Consider the following 23180-nt stretch of genomic DNA (forward strand, 5'->3'; position numbering starts at 1 on the left):
CAAAATTTGAATATTTAAGGGGTTGATTCCTAGCCTGAATAGTACAAGTCGGCTTGCTGATACAAAACCCGGTACTAGGCCGGCTTGACTCTAGTATGGTACCAGATTCAATTCCGACTGATATGTCTCTATGGCTCAAATTCGTAACCATGCCAGAGTCAGATGGGTAAGTAAAAGGTTAAGTGACTTTTCAGATCAGTTCCCGGAAAGTACACGTCCTAGAAATGGGTGAAAATCTGGCATTTGGTCTATTTGGCTCCAACCGTCTAGTCTAATGTCGAATTTCATCGAATTAAGCCTGAGGTTAAAGGCATGTTGGATTGGTTCCTATTTTTTGGCCATTTTTTTGGTATTGGTGATTGGCAGGGGCGTCTGAGGAAGGCAATGGTTCACAGTTGATCTTTACGGCCAGCGAAGTTAGTAAGTCTCATTTAATTTATGAACACCTCTAATCCTTGCCAAAATCACAACTAAACAATTGTAAACAATGTTCACAAAATTCTACAATCCCCGACTCAAATTTAAGAGCAAGTTTAGATCACTTCCAATTCTTTCCACTTCAAGACTTTAAGTAGCCATAATTTTTTCTCCATTTTTAATCATCTCGTCAACAATTTTCATTAACATTTTTTGTAACATATGATGCATAAAATTATTAAATCATCTAACATCTGTATGAACTTGAGCAACTTAACGACAACAACATTAATATTTTAGTATATTTAATAACTAGAAACATTAGCATCAAGTGTTGATAAATTATGAACCTAATTAAATTTCCCCATGCTAGAGATTAAATTTAATTAGATAGAATTCTAATTCGGTGAACATGATAATTAGCTTTGAGGCAAGTGAGTCATAACAATTGGAATGCATTATCATGCCATAACGTTATGTTTGGTGTAATTTAGTGATATTTATTTCTGAGAATTGGTTTGCGGTAAGTGAGCTTATGGACGGGAATGTTTAGTGTTCAAAAGGCATAGAGGATGGATATGGGATTTAGGTAGAGACTCTAATCCACAAATATTTATCTCAGAGATTGTAAACAAACTCAAAATTCCTGTAAAAGGGGCTTGCAACTATGAATCAATTTACTGCAGTTGTAAATACTATTTGAATTTTAAATGACCGTTTATAACAGAATTGGATAAAACAAATAATTGGACTTAATTTTGACCTGTTTCAGTCAGTTCTATATTCCCTGGAACTAAACCAGTGATGGGCAATCTTTTATTTTTGCTGCACGACTTGGTGGTAAACCTGGACCGAAATCACATACGATATACGGTTCATGACTTTCCCAAACAATTTCGCGGCATATTAGTCTTCCGTGGCACACAGGTTGCTCACCACTGATCTAACGTATTGAGCCTTAAACTCCAATTTCAAAATATATCCTATTACAGATGTCATTAACCCTCAAAATGTCATCAACCTCATCAATTCATTCAAAACCTTGATAATATTGTCATAACATCCTCTCATCATTTAAATACAATATCCAATCAAAAACAATCTATACTAATAAGCTTCATTCAACAGATTCCGTAGAACTTTTCCATCATCCATAAACCACATTAATAATTAATCATCAGAAGACGTTCAATTATTGAAAGAATAAATCCACAAAAACCACTATATCTACCACCCAAGAAGCACTTCTGTTCCTTATTTTTTTATTATTGCATATTTCTCTTATGAATCATATTTCATCCACTCTCGACAGACGATATAAGGAGGAAGAAGAGTAAGAATAAACACATGCTGTATGTTGACTGCCTCCAATTGCTGTTTACTGTTACGCACTTTCTCCGTTGCGGATGCTTAAATAAATTTTTATACAATCAAGCACGACGACATAAGAGTATATTGTTCATTTCCTCTGTACTGTTTGCGTTCAAATAACGTTGAGGAAATGTGTTTATGAAAGTTGGAATTGTTTTGAGGTTTTGGTGGACATGGTGAGCATTTATGGATGGAAGATGGGTACATTTTGGAAGAGATTGATTAGTAATGACGGATATCAATTAAAAAGGACTAGAAAGAACTAAAATTCAGTAATTCTGTATTGTATTCGATGCCAAAAGTCCATCTACTACTTGGATCACTGGCAGAAGTCTAGCAATGATCAACTTCATTTTTTGCCACCAAAACAGCAAAAACCCCTCATAAAGCAGACACCAGAGCACTTTCAAGTCATTTTGATGTTAAACCGTCAAGATAACGACGTAAAAGTTCCCAAACGACTAAGTTGTTACTATAACGGTCATTTGAGATTCAAATAATATATAAATTTCATAGTTGAAACCCCTTTTTACACAAAACTTCAGTTTTTATTTGAATTTCGAAGAATAAACATTGAGTAAATCCATGAGTAAAGGGAACTGAAAAATTTCGATGTGCAATATTTCTCAACTTGACGTTTTTAATTTCTTAAAAATTTCATTAATTACTAATATTTACAATTCGAGCTTTAAGTATGTCATCAATTAGTGCTGATGGAATGAAAAACGATTGCATTTGATGCTCTTATGTCTATACAAACTTAATTAAGTTAATAAATTTGAAATGTTACGTTTTTCTTACGTTTTTACGTACGTAAAAATGTTAACCGAGTGACGGATTTTTTGCAATTTTTAGCTTAACTAAGTATTTTAAACGCTTTTATTCCACAAAAAAGAATGCAAATCAAGTATTAGAATGGCTTCAGATGATATTATCAATGCAAAGTTGAGTAATTAATGAAATATTTTAAATTTTGTTAAAAAAAATTTCGTAATGTTAACCGAGTGACGGATGTTTTTTGAAAATATCTCTCTTAATAGCCATTTATTCTACACTTTTTTAAACAGGAAAGATGCAGACCAAGTTTTTATACATCTTCGGTTAAAACATTTAAGAATTGGGACTTATTTAAAGAAATATTGCAAATCAAAATCTTTTTTTGTCATTTTTTCACTCATGGATTTGCTCCATTATAAAATCCATATTAAGCTCTTAATTCCATTTAAACTTAACCACAATCATAACAATTGCAAAACTCAAGTCTAGAATCGAGTCCAAAAGTCTCAGTTCTCAACACACACCATTAAAAACATTTAAAATTTCACGGACACTTAGCCAAACTCCACATCCATAAACATCTCAAAAAATTTCTTGCTAAAATGCCAAAAGACAAGACCAAAAATTAAAGTGTAAAAATGAATTTTCCAATCTGTACACACACATGAGATGCTCAATGTCGTGTGCATGTGTATAAAGTAAGTTTTCGTTTATGCGATTCGGAAGGATATATTGGTAATTTATAATGTAAACATACATCGCATCTTGTCTCCATCTTCACCAAATGCCTTGCTTGAGTTTTTCTTTCATTTTTCCACGAACTTCTCGCATCATAAAATATATTTCCTCGCTATGCACATAAAGTCCATGTATTATAGTAATAATTTTGTAGAATTTATGGATTGAACTGTCTGATTGTGTTGTTTTGAGGAACTGTTTTTGGCAGCGAAGAGAAGAAAATGTCTGAATCTGGATGTTGGTAATCAATAACAAATTATATAATGGTGTTTTTTGATGATTTAACTGCACAGACATATCCAGTTCTAGATTGCTTATCAGCATATAAGCCAGGAAGAATAATGGATTGGATCAGAGTTAGGTTTTGGACGAGAATTGGACGTAACTTGAAGAATCCAATTCTTGTAGTTAGTTATTGATAATTTTACAGTTAGTTATTGACAGAACTTCAAAATTCCAGGATAACCTCAACCCCAATGGTGGCGGAGAGAAAATTTTAGGGCCTTATACTTAGAACAAACGTAGAACTCAAGTACTAAATATATAGAACAAAATATTTGAATTTTTAAAAACCGTTTTTTAATGAAATGAAAATATTAAATTAATGCTGTTTTTCCAATTGTATTAGTTGCAACACAAATGTACACTGTTTATTTAGTCGTCACTGTCGTCAAATTCATAAAAGAAATGAATTTGCTTCACAAAATAACTGAATTTATTTATCTTCAAAATAACGGTCAAAAATATTTTAAAATCAAAAATTTTTGATGTAAATTTGTAACAAGTTTCTTTTCAAAAAAATATTTGTTGTAACGTTGACTTTTCTATCCGCCACCATTGGCCTCAACCTAAACACCAAGACACCAACCCTAGACAACACATAAACTAAATCAAACACGTTACCATTGAGCAGTAAGAATGGAAAAAAGCACAAGATGTAAAAAAATGTAATAAATTTTTTTTTGTTTTTCCCAACCTTCTGGAATTCCCGGGAAACTGCACATAAAAAATTCAATCTTGTAAAGCTTATATGCTTCACTAACGGGGTGTTACAGGCAGCTTGTTGGAATCAACATGAGTGAATGAGGAAAATGGATCGTTTGGAATTAAATTTTATTTTTATGAAAGGAGGAGAACGTTACGTTTTATGTACAGCAAATGGATGTGAATATTAAGGGGTTGTGTGGTAAGAAATGAATAAAAGTATGTACAGGATTGATTTCTCGATAGAGACACTAGAGGTAGCTTGATTGAGGTATCCTGGAAAAGAAGGGATTTTGGGATAAAAGTCAACTTTTTTTAGATCAAATTCTTCAATTTGGTAGAATTTTTTCGAGGTAATTCCAGGTCAGGTTTGAAGCCCAAAAGAGATTCCGACCTATTCGACCCCTCCTGAACTACCCCACTTATTGACCACTTTTATCTTCTTATGATTCTAACCTTATTGCCGATCCCTTGTTGAATACATCATTTCTAACTAAATTTATTGAACAATTTAACAGAAAAGAAAATTTAAGAAACATTTGTCATCATTGTTCCGTGTAATGAGCAATGATGGACAATAAATTTCCTATAGAAATTGAGAAGCCTTTTTTTGTCCTCTTTCTGTTCTTAAAGTGTGATTGAAAGTTAGATTCGATTGAATGATATATTCAGGGTTGGGATTTTTGGGGGGTTATGGAGTGAATGAATTTGGTGTTTTTTTGAGATGAATAACTTCATCCAGCAGAGTAAGTGAGTAACTGCATGCCAATAACTCTGGAAATGTAACTGTTTTTTTTATTTTTGTACAAATTTGAAATAAGAATTTGAAGGTTAGTTAAGTACAATTTAAAAAATTTCAAAATTTAACACTTTTTTGACATTTTGAAAGCTTACAACATGCTGAATCCATAGCTCTGAGCTGTATACTAACAAATGATCAATAATATAACCAACAGGAATGTCCTAGTTGTCTCAATTTTGAAAAACAATTTAATTTAAAATTGTAAACAAAGAACTAAAGAGCTTTTTCGAAAGCTCTTTTTAAGAACTTTGTCGAAAGCTCATTTAAAGAGCTTTATCAAAAACCTATTTTAACCGAAAAAATTGCTTCTTCAAAGCTATTAGCCTTCATCAATTAAAATCCTTTCATTTCCATCCGCAATGACAGGCTGATTAATGTCATTCACAGTCAACATTTCCATTCATAAAATTGAATTCACCCCGACCGAAAAAAAAATAAATATTTATTTCATGACTTTCGTGTCACTTTGTTGATGGGATTTAAGAAGAAATACCTTTCACGATCCATTGAATATCATAAAAAAAATGTGTAAAGAAGTAAAAGATGATTGACAACTCTGGGTCGGGTAAGAATAAAATTCATTTCTCTTTTTTTGTTACGATACGCATGACATACAATGAAGCGCCCGAGCAAGTTTTTGTCTCCTTTTTCAATGAACAAACAAGAAACTTAAAAGAAAGTGCCATGAAGATGTCACCCAAAAATATTTTTGGACAGAAAGTCAATAAGATAATGAGAAATTGAGGAGCAAAAATTGCAATTTTTTTTTACAGCAAGTAAACAGAAAAAAAAGTTTTTAAGTGCTTTAAGTATCCTCGAACAGACTGCTTTTTCTTGGAAAATAAATAGCCACCGTTCAATCCATATCGATTACATCATCAAGCCACGTAATTTCTGATTGATTGATTGTGTGATAAGAAAAAAATGGCAAGACAAACGCAACAATACATCTTCTACAGACAGCAGTGGTGGACAACATGTGTGTCGTGGCACAACATTGTACCCAGAACTGTCATGAACCGCATGTCGTGTGCAGTTTCGGTCGTAGTACCACAAAAGTGTGCTGTGGCACAACATTATGTCACACAACACATATGCAACAGTGGCGGGCAACATGTGTGCCAAATGTTGTACCATATACCTGGCTTGCCACAAAGGTATGCCGTGTTACAACATAGGTTGCACAACACATATGTATACAGCAGTGCTACGCAACATGAGCGCTAAATGTTGTATCATCAACAGCATATCATGTACGTGGCTGTGCCGTGACACAACATAGGTGCCCCAACACTGATCCATAGCCCAACAATATATACATTCAGCTCCCATACATATTCAATATCGAATGATGTTTATTGTTATTATTATGATCATCTTCATCAATAATGGATATATCCAAAAAAAAAAGTTTTCTTTTTGTGATGTCCAAAAACGAAAAGTTTTGGCAATATGAAGATGGGAAAAGAAGAAACTTAATGGCAAATAAGAAGCGTGATGGGAAAAAATTTCGTTCCATTTTTGTCATGTTAGGCAGCTAGTTATATTGTTTTCTTCGTCTGTTTCCGGTCTGATGAATACAAATTTGAATATCTATTGATTAACAATTTTTGGTTCTGAAAATATAGCTATTGGGGATGAAAATTTTGTGGTGGATGGTTTTAGAAGAATTGATAAATTTAGTTTGTATTGATAAATATTGTCAAATTGTGATTGGGGAAATTGGATGGATGAATGATTGAATGAGAGTGTGTGCTTTAGCCTGAAGACTGATTTACATGCATCATGGATTTTCTAGTATTTAATAGAAATTGAAAAGAGATTTGATAAGAATTTATATTGATACAAGTAATAAGCAATATGTTATGTTCATGGCTATAAAGTTAGAATTGAATGTTATTTTTATCAAAATGTGTAAGTTCGAATCTTACTCAGGTAAAACTAGTATTGGACACGGCGTAGAAATGACCTAAATTCCGGTACCAGGTCATGACTCTTGTTCTAAGCTAAATTTGATGAAATCTGGCTTCAGGCTTGATCCAAATCGGTCTGTGGCCATTTTTCACCATGTCCTTCCCGGCTATAAACCATTTAAAAAACCTTTATCTCTTCCATTGAGATTCTGAGCTGAGCTATGACGATTCGCGGCTAATGATTGTTTAACGAGTGAGGACGCGCCCGACCTAGATGAAAACTATAATAAGTGCCAAAGGTCTCTTGGAAGAAGGATATTGATAGAGACAGTATTGTACTTGGTATTGAAAATTAGCAGATGGAAACCAGCCAATTATTCTAGCTTAATTCTGGCTTGGTGCCCGATTTGAATCGAATCCAGCATCTAGACAAAGTCACTTCGGCCACGAACCGGATATTTCATCGATTTGCCAACCTATGCTATTTGGATTAGCGATAGAGCCAGCTTTAGACGATATTTGAGAAAAACCACACAATTGCTCGGTACGACCTTAGCAAAGTTAGTACAGAGTAAGTAGTAGGCGTATGTAATAAACAGCATTGAACTCCAATTATTTCTCGAATAAGATCTGATGAGGATGTAGCAGTCTCAAAAGGATCTAATTTTTCAAAACGATCCCAAAAAAGTTTCCATTTCCAAAAACATTATTCCCTCGACGCTCCTCAAGAAAACAAATAGACTTACATTGAAGATAATTAAGAGAAATAGGAGCAACAAAAAAACTTTTCTGCTATATCCTTGAAATAAGCATGACCTTAATAAATGTCTATCATCAAAAAGTAAGAAAACACCAAACTATGTGTTCATCCATTGAGAACTTGCCTAGTATAATTGCCATAGCATTAACTCATCTAACACCTCAACATCTAACTCAAATATTATTATTTTTATCCATTTCCTCGTCACCAGCATATCCACTTGTGCTTAGTGATGTGAAAGGAAATATTATTATTATCAAGAAAATCGTTCACATGATTAAATGAATTGCACATGAAATCGAATCTCAACAGATTGTATTCCTTTTCATTGATTGTTCAAAATCCTTAAAACATGATATGATTAAATGCGGTTGCTATAGATGCTTGTTGGTGAGTGGATACCTTAATTGAATGTGAAATCGGACTCGAGAGTTTTTGTGTCAATTCACTTGTTAAATTGTCGATTCTCGTACGTAGAGGAATGCAAACTTAAAGGTAAATGATAATGTGGAAGTAACCCTCATCAATGGATATATCTATTAAATTTTTACATGCCAATCGATTACCTTTTTGACCATAAAATTTACTTTTATGTTTATTTATAAATATTAAAGCCTTAATTATCATCATACGGTCCCCTTAGATGTCATCTGACCGTATTAGTTTAGGTATGATAATTTGTTTACTTCATTGCCTGTCAATTTCTGTCCCTTACTCATGATTTACTCATTAAATATCAAACTAACCTTTTTTTTACTGGTTTTGACTCCTCATCTTTATCATTCTTCTACTTTTTCTATTACCCCTTAATTATCTTACAATTAATTCCTTACAAAGTATCTTTTTTACTTCCTCTCCTTTTTCCTGTTTGCTATCATTCATTAACTCACTGCTTATAAGCTCATAAAAATCCAATTTCTTATATTTGAAGCTTTTATGATGAGCTTTTCTGTTTATTTTCGCACGACTGGTGAGATTATTTTGGTAAATTAGCTAACGGAAGTGATTATGATGTTATATTTTAATGCTTGCCACTTTTTTCTATTGGAATTTGCTATTCAAACTTTAGTTTTGTGTATTTAAATCATTAAAAAAAGCAAAAAACTTTTTGAGGTGGGAAAATATTGAATTTGAATTTTAAAAGTTCGTTAAATTTTTAAAGGAACTAAAATTATCTCAAATCTTTATTATCTATACACAATCCAAGAAAATGATAAATTTTAATGCCGAAAGATATATAAATTGATGACTGCACATAACTAATGCGTCATCAAGACACTTAAACATAGCATATTAGTCCTGCAGCTATTCTATCTTTAGAACAGCAATCAATTACAACAACATTATAAATCCCTAAACTCAGAATTTTCTGCGATGCTGTTATCATTTTTTTCCCCATTCTTAAGCATAAATAATGGGAAGCAGCTAAAATGAAAGAAAACGAAGACAAATGTCGTCTGCATGATGAAAGAATGAAAATTTACAAGATGATAGCAAATTGTGCTGAATGAAGCACAAAGCATATCTAGCAATAATATAAGTCTCATATATACAAAACATAAATGATGATAATAAAGCAAAGAATTTCATAAAGAACCATAAATCATATGTGTTTTGGGATAGAATGAGTAGTAAAATGACTCAAATTATATGAATTTTTGATGCTGGAAACAGTATTATGACGTATAATTAGATATAATTGTCATTTTGTTGACGATTTAGTGATGCTCTATATTTTTTTCTGGATGTAAGATCATTAGGTTGGTCATTAAGAGCTTATAGTAAGTTGGTGATTTATTTGCTAGTTTCTGAGACAGTAGATTTAATGCTGGAATTGAGGTCGGGTCAATGATCCGTAATGGTAGATGAATGTTTGGGGCTGAGCGTCTGTTATTTGATTAAAATTGCCATTATGTCGTTCTAGATCAGTGGTGGGCAACTGTTGTGCCGGGATACATCAATAATGTCTGAAAATACTTCATGCGCGATTTCTGTCGATGCTTACCAACAAGGTGTGCCGCGAAAAATAAAAGGTTGCCCACCACTGCTTTAGATTAATGCCAAATTTATGATTGAGTAGCTTCGTTAAAAATGGCACTTAAAGACCGTTCCTCTATGTAGTCATAGATTTGTCATAAAGTGCCAAAGCACGAACTGCTTCCACAACTCAACATAGCACTCATTTCACCATCTTTACAACTTCTATATTACCAACCTTCTCACAATTGCTTCCTGAATGACCACTTGCAATGGTTGAAGTCAATCCACATGCACAATATCCTTTCTCTACAATATCTAACAACTTTGTTATCTTCAACATCTTTAAATAAGTCAACAATGCCAAGCATTTTCAATGAAATGCTTCCTTTTTTTTCTTCATTGTTTGCCATGACTCACATGTGGAATTTTTTGTATATTTTTTGTGCACGAATGCATTTGAATGAAATTGAAGAAATGAAATTAATTTACCGTGAAATTTTTCTTCCTTTATTAGATCTCACAAAGGAAATGAGAAAAATTCCTTAACAATGTCGAATGTTTTATTGAATAAATACTGTTCTACATATTGCATATTGTTAAATTGAATAACAATTTCTATTGTTCTTTATTATGTTAGCTTTTTTGTCATGCATCTAGGAGATATATTCTATCTTTCTATTTTAAATGGTAATTGAAACAGTAGCGTGTATGAATTGATGTTCTGAATTGAGATAATTGGATTTTTTGATGACCTTCGGTTTATAGCCACAATATATAAAACTTGATTATTGTTCTATCTTTTCTAGCTACTCTATACTCGTATCATATGCACTCGACAGACACAAATCGAGAACCTGAGCGACAAAAATGAAGAAGGCTCTCCCACAGGGCTTTTAAGGCTCCACTAAAGCTCTTTTATTAATATTAAATGGAAGTTGCTACCATGTGAAGGCCAAATGGCGTCCATATGGCTGCCAAACGGAGCTCTTAAAGCTCCATGAAGAAGGCTTTACTTCATTTGAGTCGATTGAGGAAGCTGCCTACGTATGGTGGCCAAAGATAGGGCAAAAGCGGTTTAGCGGAGCCTTTAAAGCTCCGTAGCGAATTTTGCTTCATTTTGATCGCTCATAAAGTATTCAAGTAAGTTCTTATAATTTGCTCAGAATGCACAGAGGATGTTTAAGAGGTAAAACATCTGGTCTTAGCCGAGATGATTGAGACCTTATTCCTGATTTAGTCGAATTTTGAGTATTGTTTTTGCAAATTTTACACTGTAAGGCTTCTGACTTAGAATCAGGTAAATGTGATAGAGAATTGCAAGAACTTGCATATTTCTGCTAAATATTCAAACTGAATAAGAACCGATTCGATACTTTGTGACAGTTTAAACCTCTTTAAACCATAGCTGGAAGTCGACTCGGATTTTGTATGATAAAGTTAGGAGAAAGCTAGGAAAAAGCTAGGAAAAAGCCGGGAAAATGCTCAAGAAACCCGACAAATAGCCATCAAAAAGCCGACAAAAGGCAGACTTGAGTCAACTTGAATTCATCCACAATTTTAGTCGACATCGAGATTTCGAGAAGTCAAGAACAAATGGATCTAAAATGTCTTTTTTTAAGCGTTACGTAACAACCAAACAGCTACCTTATGCACAGCTTTATTTATGCTTTCTTCTTCAAGTATGAAAACTGCATAACTAAATTTATTCTGATTTATGCTAATAAACTATCAAATGCAGAACATGTGACAAGATTCATATATATTTTAATCTTGCATAAGATCATGAACAAGACGACGAGATGAAGGAACAAAAAAAGGCTAAACTACACTTTAGGGTGGGCCAATATATCAATTTTCATATGTACCAAAATCACTTCAAAAACACTTAATATAACGTTTAATCGTAGTTTTAGTAGTTTTTAGGTAAGTTTTTACAGTTTTGGGTAGTTTTGAGTCAAAAAATTTAATTTTAAAATTTCAAAAAATTTACCCTTTTTCCTTATTTTTGGTATGGTTTTAATATTTTTTGTACCATAATTGATAACAATGATCATTTTTTACAAAATATCCATGAATACTGATCCAGCATAGGGTAGTAATGATCCCTTTTACAAAAAGTCCGTGAATACTGATCCAGCATAGGGTAATAATGATCCCTTTTACAAAAAGTCCGTGAATACTGATCCAGCATAGGGTAATAATGATCCCTTTTACAAAAAGTCCGTGAATACTGATCCAGCATATGGTAATAATGATCCCTTTTACAAAAAGTCCATGAATACTGATCCAGCATAGGGTAATAATGATCCCTTTTACAAAAAGTCCGTGAATACTGATCCAGCATAGGGTAATAATGATCCCTTTTACAAAAAGTCCGTGAATACTGATCCAGCATAGGGTAATAATGATCCCTTTTACAAAAAGTCCGTGAATACTGATCCAGCATATGGTAATAATGATCCCTTTTACAAAAAGTCCATGAATACTGATCCAGCATAGGGTAATAATGATCCCTTTTACAAAAAGTCCGTGAATACTGATCCAGCATAGGGTAATAATGATCCCTTTTACAAAAAGTCCGTGAATACTGATCCAGCATAGGGTAATAATGATCCCTTTTACAAAAAGTCCGTGAATACTGATCCAGCATATGGTAATAATGATCCCTTTTACAAAAAGTCCATGAATACTGATCCAGCATAGGGTAATAATGATCCCTTTTACAAAAAGTCCGTGAATACTGATCCAGCATAGGGTAATAATGATCCCTTTTACAAAAAGTCCGTGAATACTGATCCAGCATAGGGTAATAATGATCCCTTTTACAAAAAGTCCATGAATACTGATCCAGCATAGGGTAATAATGATCACTTTTACAAAAAGTCCGTGAATACTGATCCAGCATAGGGTAATAATGATCCCTTTTACAAAATGTCCATGAATACTGATCCAGCATATGGTAATAATGATCCCTTTTACAAAAAGTCCATGAATACTGATCCAGCATAGGGTAATAATGATCCCTTTTACAAAAAGTCCATGAATACTGATCCAGCATATGGTAATAATGATCCCTTTTACAAAAAGTCCGTGAATACTGATCCAGCATAGGGTAATAATGATCCCTTTTACAAAAAGTCCATGAATACTGATCCAGCATATGGTAATAATGATCCCTTTTACAAAATGTCCATGAATACTGATCTGGTTTAGGTTTATCTGACCAGATTAGAATTCATTTTATCTAAAGACGAACAGATCCATAAACTAAAATTTTAATTATCTATAATTTTCTATACTCAAAATATAATGATGGAAACCAAAAATAGTCCAAAATGACAAAAAATATCGAAATTTTAAAATTAAATTTTTTTACTCAAAACTACCCAAAACTGTAAAAACTTACCTAAAAACTACTAAAACTACGATTAAACGTTATATTAAGTGTTTTTGGAGTGATTTTGGTACATATGAAAATTAATATATTGGCCCACCCTAAAGTGTAGATATACCCAAAAAAAAAATGGTAATTTTTTTTATTGTTTTAAGGCAAATTCTTCAGCTGTGAACACAAATAGAATTTTATATTCCATGATAACATAAAACTAGCATAAAGCAAATATGGTTTAAATAACATAAAAGAAGAAACAATTTGCAAATGAATGCCTTAAAGGAAGTTTCTGCTTTTTAAAAAATTTACATATAAATCGATTCTGTAGCTTTAAATATTTTTTAGTTGGATTTTTAGTCAAAAAATTCTTTAAATATTTTATGCTCAACAATACATCCTTTTTACTTTTAATGTCTGCACATTTTTTAGAAGTTATTGTAAAAATTTAGATAAATATTTTATGTCTATTCATATCCACCAGAGCATGCATATCGCATTATTAACACATCATTAACTTTTTGCTAAATTTGGCATAAAACTTTTAAAATTTTTCAGAACCAAAAATTATCCGGAACTAGAAATTTTTGGTTGGAACCAGAAGCAAACTTTTAGTTAGTTCCATAAATTCATTAATAAATATTTCCTTCCGAGGAATTTACAGTTACGCATTTTACTATTCTGGTTTGGAAAGTTTTCCATTTCGTTACTCTTTTTGCCTTCTTTTGCATGTCTAATAGCTGTTTGAGCGGAAAGAAAAGAAGCATTTAATATTTTATGCTAAATTATGGAATTAGTGTCGAATTTGGGTATGTCTTGAGAATTGAAATGAAGAGATGAGATCATTATTATGAGGAATTTGTTGATGATGGAAGTGCAAGTGATGAAATTTTGGATGTTTTGGTACTTGAGTATTGACCAGTCTTGACTGGATTGTTGGAAAAACAACACTTTCCCAAGAATTTGTTCCGAACAAGAATCGAATCCTCATCTGACGATTTAGAGTCGTATACTCTAACCACTAAGCTATCGGGGTTGTTTTGAAATAATTGGAAAAATGTCAATTTAAACTATTAATCTGTTCTGAAAGCTTCTAGACAGCGTATTGATCTTAACCGTTGATGCGGCTTAACTTGAAGCCAGAACTGAAAATAAACTCCGATTTTGTGTGGAAAAGTCAAATCAAGTCATGAAAGTCGAGTCGACTTCGAGCTCTGCTAGGAAGCTTCAACAACAAGTGCTGATGTTTTATAAGTTTTGATGGTCGTTTAAGTTTTGTGCGAAACTAAAGAAGCCTTAAAAAGCATTTAAAAACTGACAAGAAATTGAATTGTCTAACATTAAACCCTTTTTAATACTCGACCCTTGTAGTTGTGCAATCCATTCTCTCATTTCCATTTCATTTGTCCTCAAAAAGGAAAATAAGAATTCAACCCGATCTGCACAGTCTTAGTTGTTATCAGTACAAGGAATTTGAATAAATGCCACAATTTTCTTTGGTTGGTTAAGGAACCGCAGGTCGCATTTCCTGCAATTTAGATGCTCTGGTCTACAGTCTTTGGCAGCGCCTATTAGTTCGCCTAAAACTGCAGGCTTGCATTTTTTGTCTGCTCGTGGACGACCAAAAAACTTCGGGAAGGACAGCGACAGTATTGCACTTGGTATTGGTAATTGAAAGACGGAAGCCAGCGATATAATCAGCGTCAGGTTCCAGCTAAGGAAGGTTATAGATCACAATTGATCTGTACGGTCAGCGAAGTAAGTAATGGTAAGTAAGCCTGCAGCTTTGGACGAACTCTACAATTCTCCATTATATTCCCCAAGCGACAGCTTCAAGTTCCCATCTCAACTCGGGCAACATAAATACACACACACTTTTTTCAAACACAATGAATTCGCAACTTAGTATTTACTATTATATTTCTTCAAAGATGACAAGTATCCAAGGATATCTTTTTTCTTGTTCTTCCTTTTTCTTTTGAAAATGAAGTGCAAGTCATTTTATATAATGGCACAACATTTTCAGTTTGTTGCTTCTTTTCTTCAGCATAATTTCAAATTAAATGGAAAGTAAAAAGGAAGCTTTTCCTCTCTCTAACGTACGTTTGTATTTGCGAATATAGTTTCATATTCTTATTCCTTTTAAGTTTTATGTTTTCTGTGAAGAATAATGTGAAATTGAACACGTTTTAGAGGGTGTTGATGTGATGACTGGGGATTGAAGGATGAGACTTTTAGACAATTCAAAGCAGAACTTTAATTCGAATTGGATTTTTGTGTGACAAATGTCGATCAAATTCTAAGAGGTAAAGATGACTATCCAGAACTGACACAAGGTTCCGAAGGATAGAGCTGACTTTAGACATTCCCTCCGTGCAACAATGGTTCATCGTGCTTGCTTCTCAGTCAAGAAAGTAAATAAGTAAGTAAGTAAGTAAGAGGCAAGGGGCATGCTTTCATGATGCAGAAAGACCATTACGGTACCTAAAAATGATAAAATAATCTCTTTGCTTGTAAGGGTCAGCTTCGAGCAGTGCTAAGAGTTGGTTTGTATTTAGATATATTCGGATAAGTCCTGCTGAATAACTAGTTACTTATGACACGCCGTCACATTTAGGCAGAAGATAAACTGGGCCCGAGTGGACAAAAGTGCGTTATAGCTAATCAAATGCAACTTAATGTCTAGTTATTGACAAATTCTGGCGGTATTTTTGTATACTCAAAAGATAAGAATCAAAAACCCGTCTTTCATCAACTCTGGTTATGCACAGCTGTAGCATTAAGAGCTTTGTGTCTTACTAGTGTCTTCTAACTGAAGATTTGTGGACACATTTTTTAACTTCTTGACAATTTATCTCTCAGACTACTTGTTTACTTGCTCTTTAATTCCTTACTTCGCTAGCTATATATTTGACATCTCCTACCTCTCAACTCATCTATTTCTAACACATAATTCCTGACATAATCAATATAAAAGCACTCCTATCCAAGAATTTTCCAACTCATTTCTTCTTCTCCTACACATTATCATTTTTTTATTTTCGCAATGCGGGGTTGAAATGAATTGTTTGCAATTTCGAAATAATTGAGCTGACAAGGAACATGATGAGGAATAAAAAAAGTAAACTAAATGTTCGCAATGAATGAAGTGAGAATTTGAATTGTATGATATTAAATGAGGAGCTTGAGAGAGGTTGATTATGCTGAATAATCGGAAAGTTGGTGGCAGTTAGTTGAAATACGAGATTTATGAGAATGTTGAGTATTAATTTTTGAGAATCGTTCATTTTTAATGTCAGATCTTGTCAGGGCAACAAGTAGAAACATCTAGGTCCGCAAGATATGCTGAAAAGCTGACAATCTATGTCAATTTAAATTGATAATGAAAGCTGACATTATTTAAATTTCCAAATCATTGAATTTCTAAAATAAGTCATTGGAACTGCCAAAAAATTTTGATTTTATTCTTCTTTAAGAATAAGAATTAATTCCTTCAATAAATTTCCATAATATAACAGACTAAAAAAGACATGAATTTAGTCAGAAAATCTCTTAATGTTCTTAATGCCGTTACTAGGAAACCCTTTGAGACAGAAAATGATGAAGCATCTTATTTTTGAAATTATATTTAATTCTATTAAAGAAGACTTTTCATGGAAACTTCTATTTGTGTGACAATTCGATTGGACATAATATGATAATGCTGATTTCTAGGAAGTCTTGATGATTATTTAATGTGTTAGAAGAGTTCTGGCAATGAATTTAATTTGTGACAAAAAGGAACTTCTGAGAATATTTGATTTAGGAATAATTGAGTTCTAAACTATTGCTGGTTGGCTATTGAGCCAGAATAAGACTGCAGTATACTTGGCTATGTATGAAAGAAAGCAAGAGTAATTCTTGAAGTCAACTTGAGCTCTACTCAACCAGAAGGTACACAGGGTATAAATGACCAGAAATACAACCTCAGTCCAGCATGACTTTGGTCCCAGACCAAATTCGATGAAATTCGACTTCAGACCAGCGTCAAGTCGACCTAGGGCTGGATTTTCGGCTATTTCTACACCAAGAGCTATTGCAAGACAACAGTCCTTAATATTTCAAAATTCCAGATTGTTTAAAGCTAGAAATCTAGTTCCAGACATTCTTTGTGACGTATTCGGATGAACTCAATCAGGCCTTAAGCTAAAGTAGCAAGAACAGCTAGCACCAAGAACAATCTAGCATCAAATTGATAAAAATCCATAACATTAGCTCCTCATTTTAACACAATTCCCAATCCAAAATATCCAATCCTATTACTCTAAATACTTAAAGACTATCCACATCACAAAAAGTAGTCAGTTGACGACATTCAAGACACCAACAAACTAATTCAAAAATCTCATTACAGTCCTCAAAATTAAGGTTACCAAATCCCTTAAAAAATCATGATCAAAAATACTAAATTATTTGAAATTTTTAAATGCTCTGTTGTCTTCTAGTTCCTCCTTCAAGTTAAAGTTACCAAAAATTCTTCTTTATGTCTTGTTTCGTTTTATTTCCTTCAAGAAATTTCTCTTTTTTTCGTGTTGAATGACTAAGGCTGTGAATTTGATGAGTTTGTATGAAGCTGATTAAGTTAATTAGGAATAAGATGAATGAATGTGTTGCAAATTACTGAATTTGATTATTGAACTTGAAATGTTTTGGAAGTTTTGAAGTTGTAAATGCGTATTTTAAGGGGATTAGGAAGTGGAGAATTGAAACGGATTTAGGCCTGGACAGCACAAGTCGGTTAATTGATCAAATATCCGGTCACGGCCTGATGTGACTCTGACTTGCTGTTGGAAGCGGTTTAACTTCTGGAGCTGGATTTTGGATTGATTAGCTGACTTGTCCTATTGAATATTATAGGCAAAACCTAATAGACTGTTGTCAACACGACAATACCTAGCAGATAATGAGCAAACTCACTTTTGAGAGTATATTCCAATGTCCTAACAAACCATACTCAAGTCTGTATCCCTAAAATCACTAATTTACCCTCTGGACAGCTCCATATATGAAGTTACTCGCGATTATAAGTGTAATGACACCATAATCCATTCCATAAAGCTCAAACAAGTTGAACATCTTCTAAAGTACCACAAAAAAAAAAGTCTTGATTTTTTACGATCCATATCCAAATGAACTCACATCCAAATTCAATCACATTTTCACAGTGCAGCGGTTTCTCTCCAAATAAATGCACAATGTAATTCAAGTGCTTTAGTCAAACTCGTTGTCATCATCAATTTTATAGTTTCATTAAGTGAGTGCTCAACGAGAATAGAAAAAAAAATGTTGAGAACGTGGAAAATATTCAATTGCAAAGGAGCACATTATGTATATACTTTTCAGTTCACACGAAATTCGCAGAATGGAAAAAAATCAACCTTTTTTGCTTCCATCCATTCAGCCATTCAATAAACAGCAACAAACAGAAGCAGTAAAAGCAAATATTTTCCTTTTTATCACATAACACACTGTAATACTTTCTACTTTATTTTTTCTATTTTTATACATACATGCTCAAAAGAAAGCAGGAATGGGAATGAGAAATGTCACGTTGAAGTGTGAAAAAAACGAAAAAAAAAGTGATGGAATTTATTCACCGGAAATTTTTTTTATTTTATTCAGCACATTTCTTTTTTTGCCTTTACTATGTTTACATGCTGTAACAGAGAGATCAATCTATGATGTGTATGCGAAATTAAATTCAACCCTTGTGAAAGGAATTCTCACATTTTTTGACAGGATTGATTGAAGTTTTGATGACTTTATAAATATAGGATGTGAAGGTTTTATTGGGAATGGTTTTGAGGAGCGTCTATGAAGCGATGCTTTAGTGACTATATATAGCATTATGCTGCTCAGGATTGATTTGAAAGATTATCATAATACATAACTGCAGAGATGTCAATCCATGCATGGATGGCCCAATCAGAGAAAGAATTTGGCTAATTTTTTGTATTAAATAGAAATAGGCATGAAGTCAAGACCAAGAAACAAAAAAGGTTCCTAATCAGTCCTTTGTCTGTTAAGAAAACTCGATTTAACAATATTCAGAATATATCAACTGTCATTTTAAATTCAAATTATCTGAGCAACCGCTTGGTTGCTCAATTAGTTGATTTCACCCTTTCTAAGTTGTTAGTCCCCTTTATTTGATTATTTAGTTTGTTTTCAATCTTCAAACAATAAACATCTTTTACATTCATAATCTGGAAGAAGTTCTTAATTACTATTACATTTAGCAATGCATTGACTTGCTTTGTTAAGCTTTAAAGCATTTATTTTATCATAAAAGGGTCAACAAACTATGAATAGCTTAATATTCCCTCAATTCGTCTGTTTTTAAAAGGAATCTACTTAAGAATCCTCACAAGGGAATCTATTTCAAAAATCTAACAAAATGCCTTTAACAATAGAAGTAAAAATTGACAAAAAATAGAAATCACATCCATAAACTTGTGAATGAAAATGAAATTGATGGAAAAAAGAAGGAATGAATAGGCTTGAATATGAAATTTTTTTGATCAATCACAAATGATAAATCAAGTACTAAAAATATATTCATATATGCATGTATGAACAAGCTACGATGAATGATGAAATGGAATCTCAACAATTTAATTAACAGTCACGTTCCTACATCTTTCATGAGCAGCACTCAAGGCTGAGAAAATCAAGAAGAATTAGATTAAATCGTTATGCTTTTTGTTCCTTCATTTTCATTATTTTACATTTCTATGAATGTTAGTGGGCTTGAAAAGCTTTCTAGAATCACAACATTCCTAGCGTGCCTCATTGCATTCTATCAACATTTTCAGACTCATTTTTGAGTGATTTAATATGAAAAAAAATTTAATTAAATATATTTTATTTAATGATTTCATGTTCATATGTAATCAGTTCTGTTTGAAAGGATAGGTAACGGGGGAAATAAGAATCGTGTATCACGACACGCTTGCTATATTTGAATAAATTGCGTTATCTTGTCAAATGTATTTGAATAGTTCATGCAGGTGAAATTGGGGGCATGGATGTTGGTTGTGGGTTTTTGCGACAGAATCGTTCGAATTACTCGTGATTGCTTCGATCTAAATTCTGTCTCAAGAATTTGTCGAAGTCGACACTTCAGGCTGGCATGATTCTGGCTTAATTCCGGATTCAGCTTAAATCTGGCATCATATCAGAGTCACACCAAATTAATCATATGTGCGTCGCATTTGAGCTTCTTACACACTGACTTACACATCTCTATCTAGTCATTATATCCACAACTTCAAATTCAGTCTGTCTGTCAATATGTCTATCTCACAACATTTCTCATTGAAATTTTAAATTTTTCTTTCTAAATTGATTTACGACAGATTATTTCAATAATGTCCTACTTTTATGAGACCAATATTAATGGACTATGATGGACACTTTGTGTTGTTGATTTATGTTCCGAGAAATAATATTTTACATTTTCTGTCCAATATAATGGTTGAGTTTAATTTATTATTTTATTATACGGAGAACTTTTCATACTATGTAGGAAGTAGATGAAGTTTCTTTGTGTTGATGATACATTTTTTGGATTGAAATGTTTGGAAATATTAAGGTCTTTCATTTGAAAGTGACCAGACTTCCTGATCAATCCTAGAGCTACATATTGCCAAAGATTTAAGTCGACTTGGATCTGCAATTTTCGAGTCGACTGGGAACTCTGCATTTTATCCAGGAATATCCAATTTCTAAAACTGGGAGAAAGCTGCTTCTTCTGGATATTTTCCAGGTAGGTTCTGAACCACTCTAGAAATGACAATTTAAAGTTTTAACCTCTTCCATAACCTATACAATCTATAGCGTTTCTGCATCGTTTTCAGTACAATTGATTTAAATTAGTTTCGAATCCATCGTACCGAGTCTCGAGAATGAACCTACTTTCCCCAATATTACCAAAATAGTGGATTAATTGATCCAAAATCAGACAAAGTCACATCGGCAATATTCGTGGTTTAAATCAAATCCAGTACCAAGACATAGTGTATGTCAGCTCAACGTGCGGACAGAGAATTTGTACAAACTAGGTAACAGAGCCAGCAACAGAGTCAGATGGAAAGCCTTCTGTTGTAACCTAAGCTCCACATAGGAACATGGTTGCAGTAAGTAAGTAAGTAACGAAGACAGAGTCATGCCTGACTGGAGTCGAATTTTCAATCAATTAATCTATATGTACTAATTGGGTCTGTAACCGAGGCACTTCAACTTCCATCTTATCATCAATATTGATATAATTATTTCAATATACTTTAAATTGAAACCATCCATGATACCAAGTTTAGCATACATTATCATGATCAATTATTGAAATTAACATTATTGTTTCAAACTTTATCTTTCCATGTCTTTAAATTAGAGTTACGTTTCCAATTATTTCTTCAATATTTTAGTCTATAGCTCTCTTGAATTTCAATAAAGAACATTCCAATTAAGCATGAATCTATCGATATTCTAATACCAAAACCCATTCTTATAGCAAAGAAACAAGAAAGGATAATGATGTAAAATTTATGTACCATTCAGCATCTAATGTGAAATGAAATCTACCAAATGTGATTTCCATCCTCGTCGTAATGCATACAGAAATCAGAGTGTGGCCGTCTCAAATTGGAGTTTTTTGACATTAGATTGTCGAAAAATTCGAACTCAACTTATTTTAAAATGAAAATTTCCGTTAAGAAAAAAAGTAAAAGTAACGGTCAAAAAAAATTTGAATATTAACGACAAAATATATTTTTTTGAAAAAAATTAACGGTCGTTTTTGAGAAAGCCACACTCTGACAAAAATATTCATGAGAATTAGAGGAAGTAAGAAAAAAATCAATAAAGACTCACCTCATCATCGTAATTATCGTCTCCCATGTTGATCCTTAAACTCTTCTGTTAATCTCTTTACAGCTCAAAGAACTTTAATTTTTTTTCCTCCGCAAAACAGAAATTCTTATTCCTTCTTTTATTTCAATTTGTGGTCGGTATGATACATAAATTTTTATGTTTCCATGTACGCAGCCTCTCGGAAGAGAAATCCTTATTTTTTTCTGCTTTTATTGCTGAACCACAAAAAAAAAACTTTTTTTTATGGATCTTACACTTTAGATGGATTCTTCTACTTTTTATACAGTCTTGCTTATTTTAAATAAAAAACGTGACTGACTGTGTCGTATGATGAAAAATATTTTTTTCAAATAAATCTCTCCGTCTCACTCACTTCCAATCTATTCTGTATAATTCATTCTTTTGTATTCATTTTTCATTTTCTCACACTTAAGCTTTTCATCGCTTCTGACATCATTATACTTTCAACTTTATTCCTCTTTCTTTTTTTGCTTTAGCTATAAAAAAATATAAATAGAAAAATGTGTATAAGTATAAGAATGTTATTGAAGGCAAAATGGAATAAAAGGCAATTTTAATAAAGAACAATAAGAATCAAATGAAGCTTTCAGAAAGTATGAATGAATGGAGGGAAAATTTATATTAAAGTTATTTGATAGTGACATTGAGGAGCGAATGTATTGGACTTTATTGAGTTTTGGAAAGCTTTTTATTTCGACAAACTTTTAGGAAATATTCTCAACTTTTTTAAAATTGATTAAAATTCAAAATAATCGATTTAAAACCTTGTTGGATGTTGCTAACATTTAGCTGTTAACACAGCAGCGTATTGATACTAGGAATGTCATACCTAATTCATGAAATGAGCCCTCAAATCTTAACAAAATTAGGACATAATTAATGATGCAGGAATGATTCATAAGATTGAATGTTTCCAATTAAACTCTAAATAGGTACTGGCATTCGGCTCGTGCCCTGAAAGATCTCCACTCCTAACTTTACTCTTGGTTGAAAGTATCCGGCCATATAAAACTTTTCTGGATCATTCGATCTAATTCTAGATTAATTTAGTTCTAAATTTTTTAAGGAATTGTTTCAAATATTGGGTTTGACATCGCTAACCGACATCCTTTCCGACCC

General features: G+C 32.7%; 1 protein-coding gene across 1 annotated transcript in view; it reads right to left on the reverse strand.

The window, feature by feature from the left end:
* Positions 1 to 22246, reverse strand: part of Dpp10 (Dipeptidyl peptidase 10) — a 65382-nt gene extending 43136 nt beyond the window's left edge. The window contains exon 1 of the mRNA XM_070650361.1: positions 22041 to 22246. Within this exon, the coding sequence (XP_070506462.1) occupies positions 22041 to 22067 (27 nt within the window). The 5' untranslated portion in view covers positions 22068 to 22246. The remainder of the gene's footprint in view (positions 1 to 22040) is intronic.
* Positions 22247 to 23180: the final 934 nt, after the last annotated feature.

This window comes from Chironomus tepperi, unplaced genomic scaffold (genome assembly GCF_022539635.2).
Source record: "Chironomus tepperi strain 1889 unplaced genomic scaffold, CSIRO-AGI_Ctep_v1 contig_445, whole genome shotgun sequence".
Lineage (NCBI taxonomy): Eukaryota > Metazoa > Arthropoda > Insecta > Diptera > Chironomidae > Chironomus > Chironomus tepperi.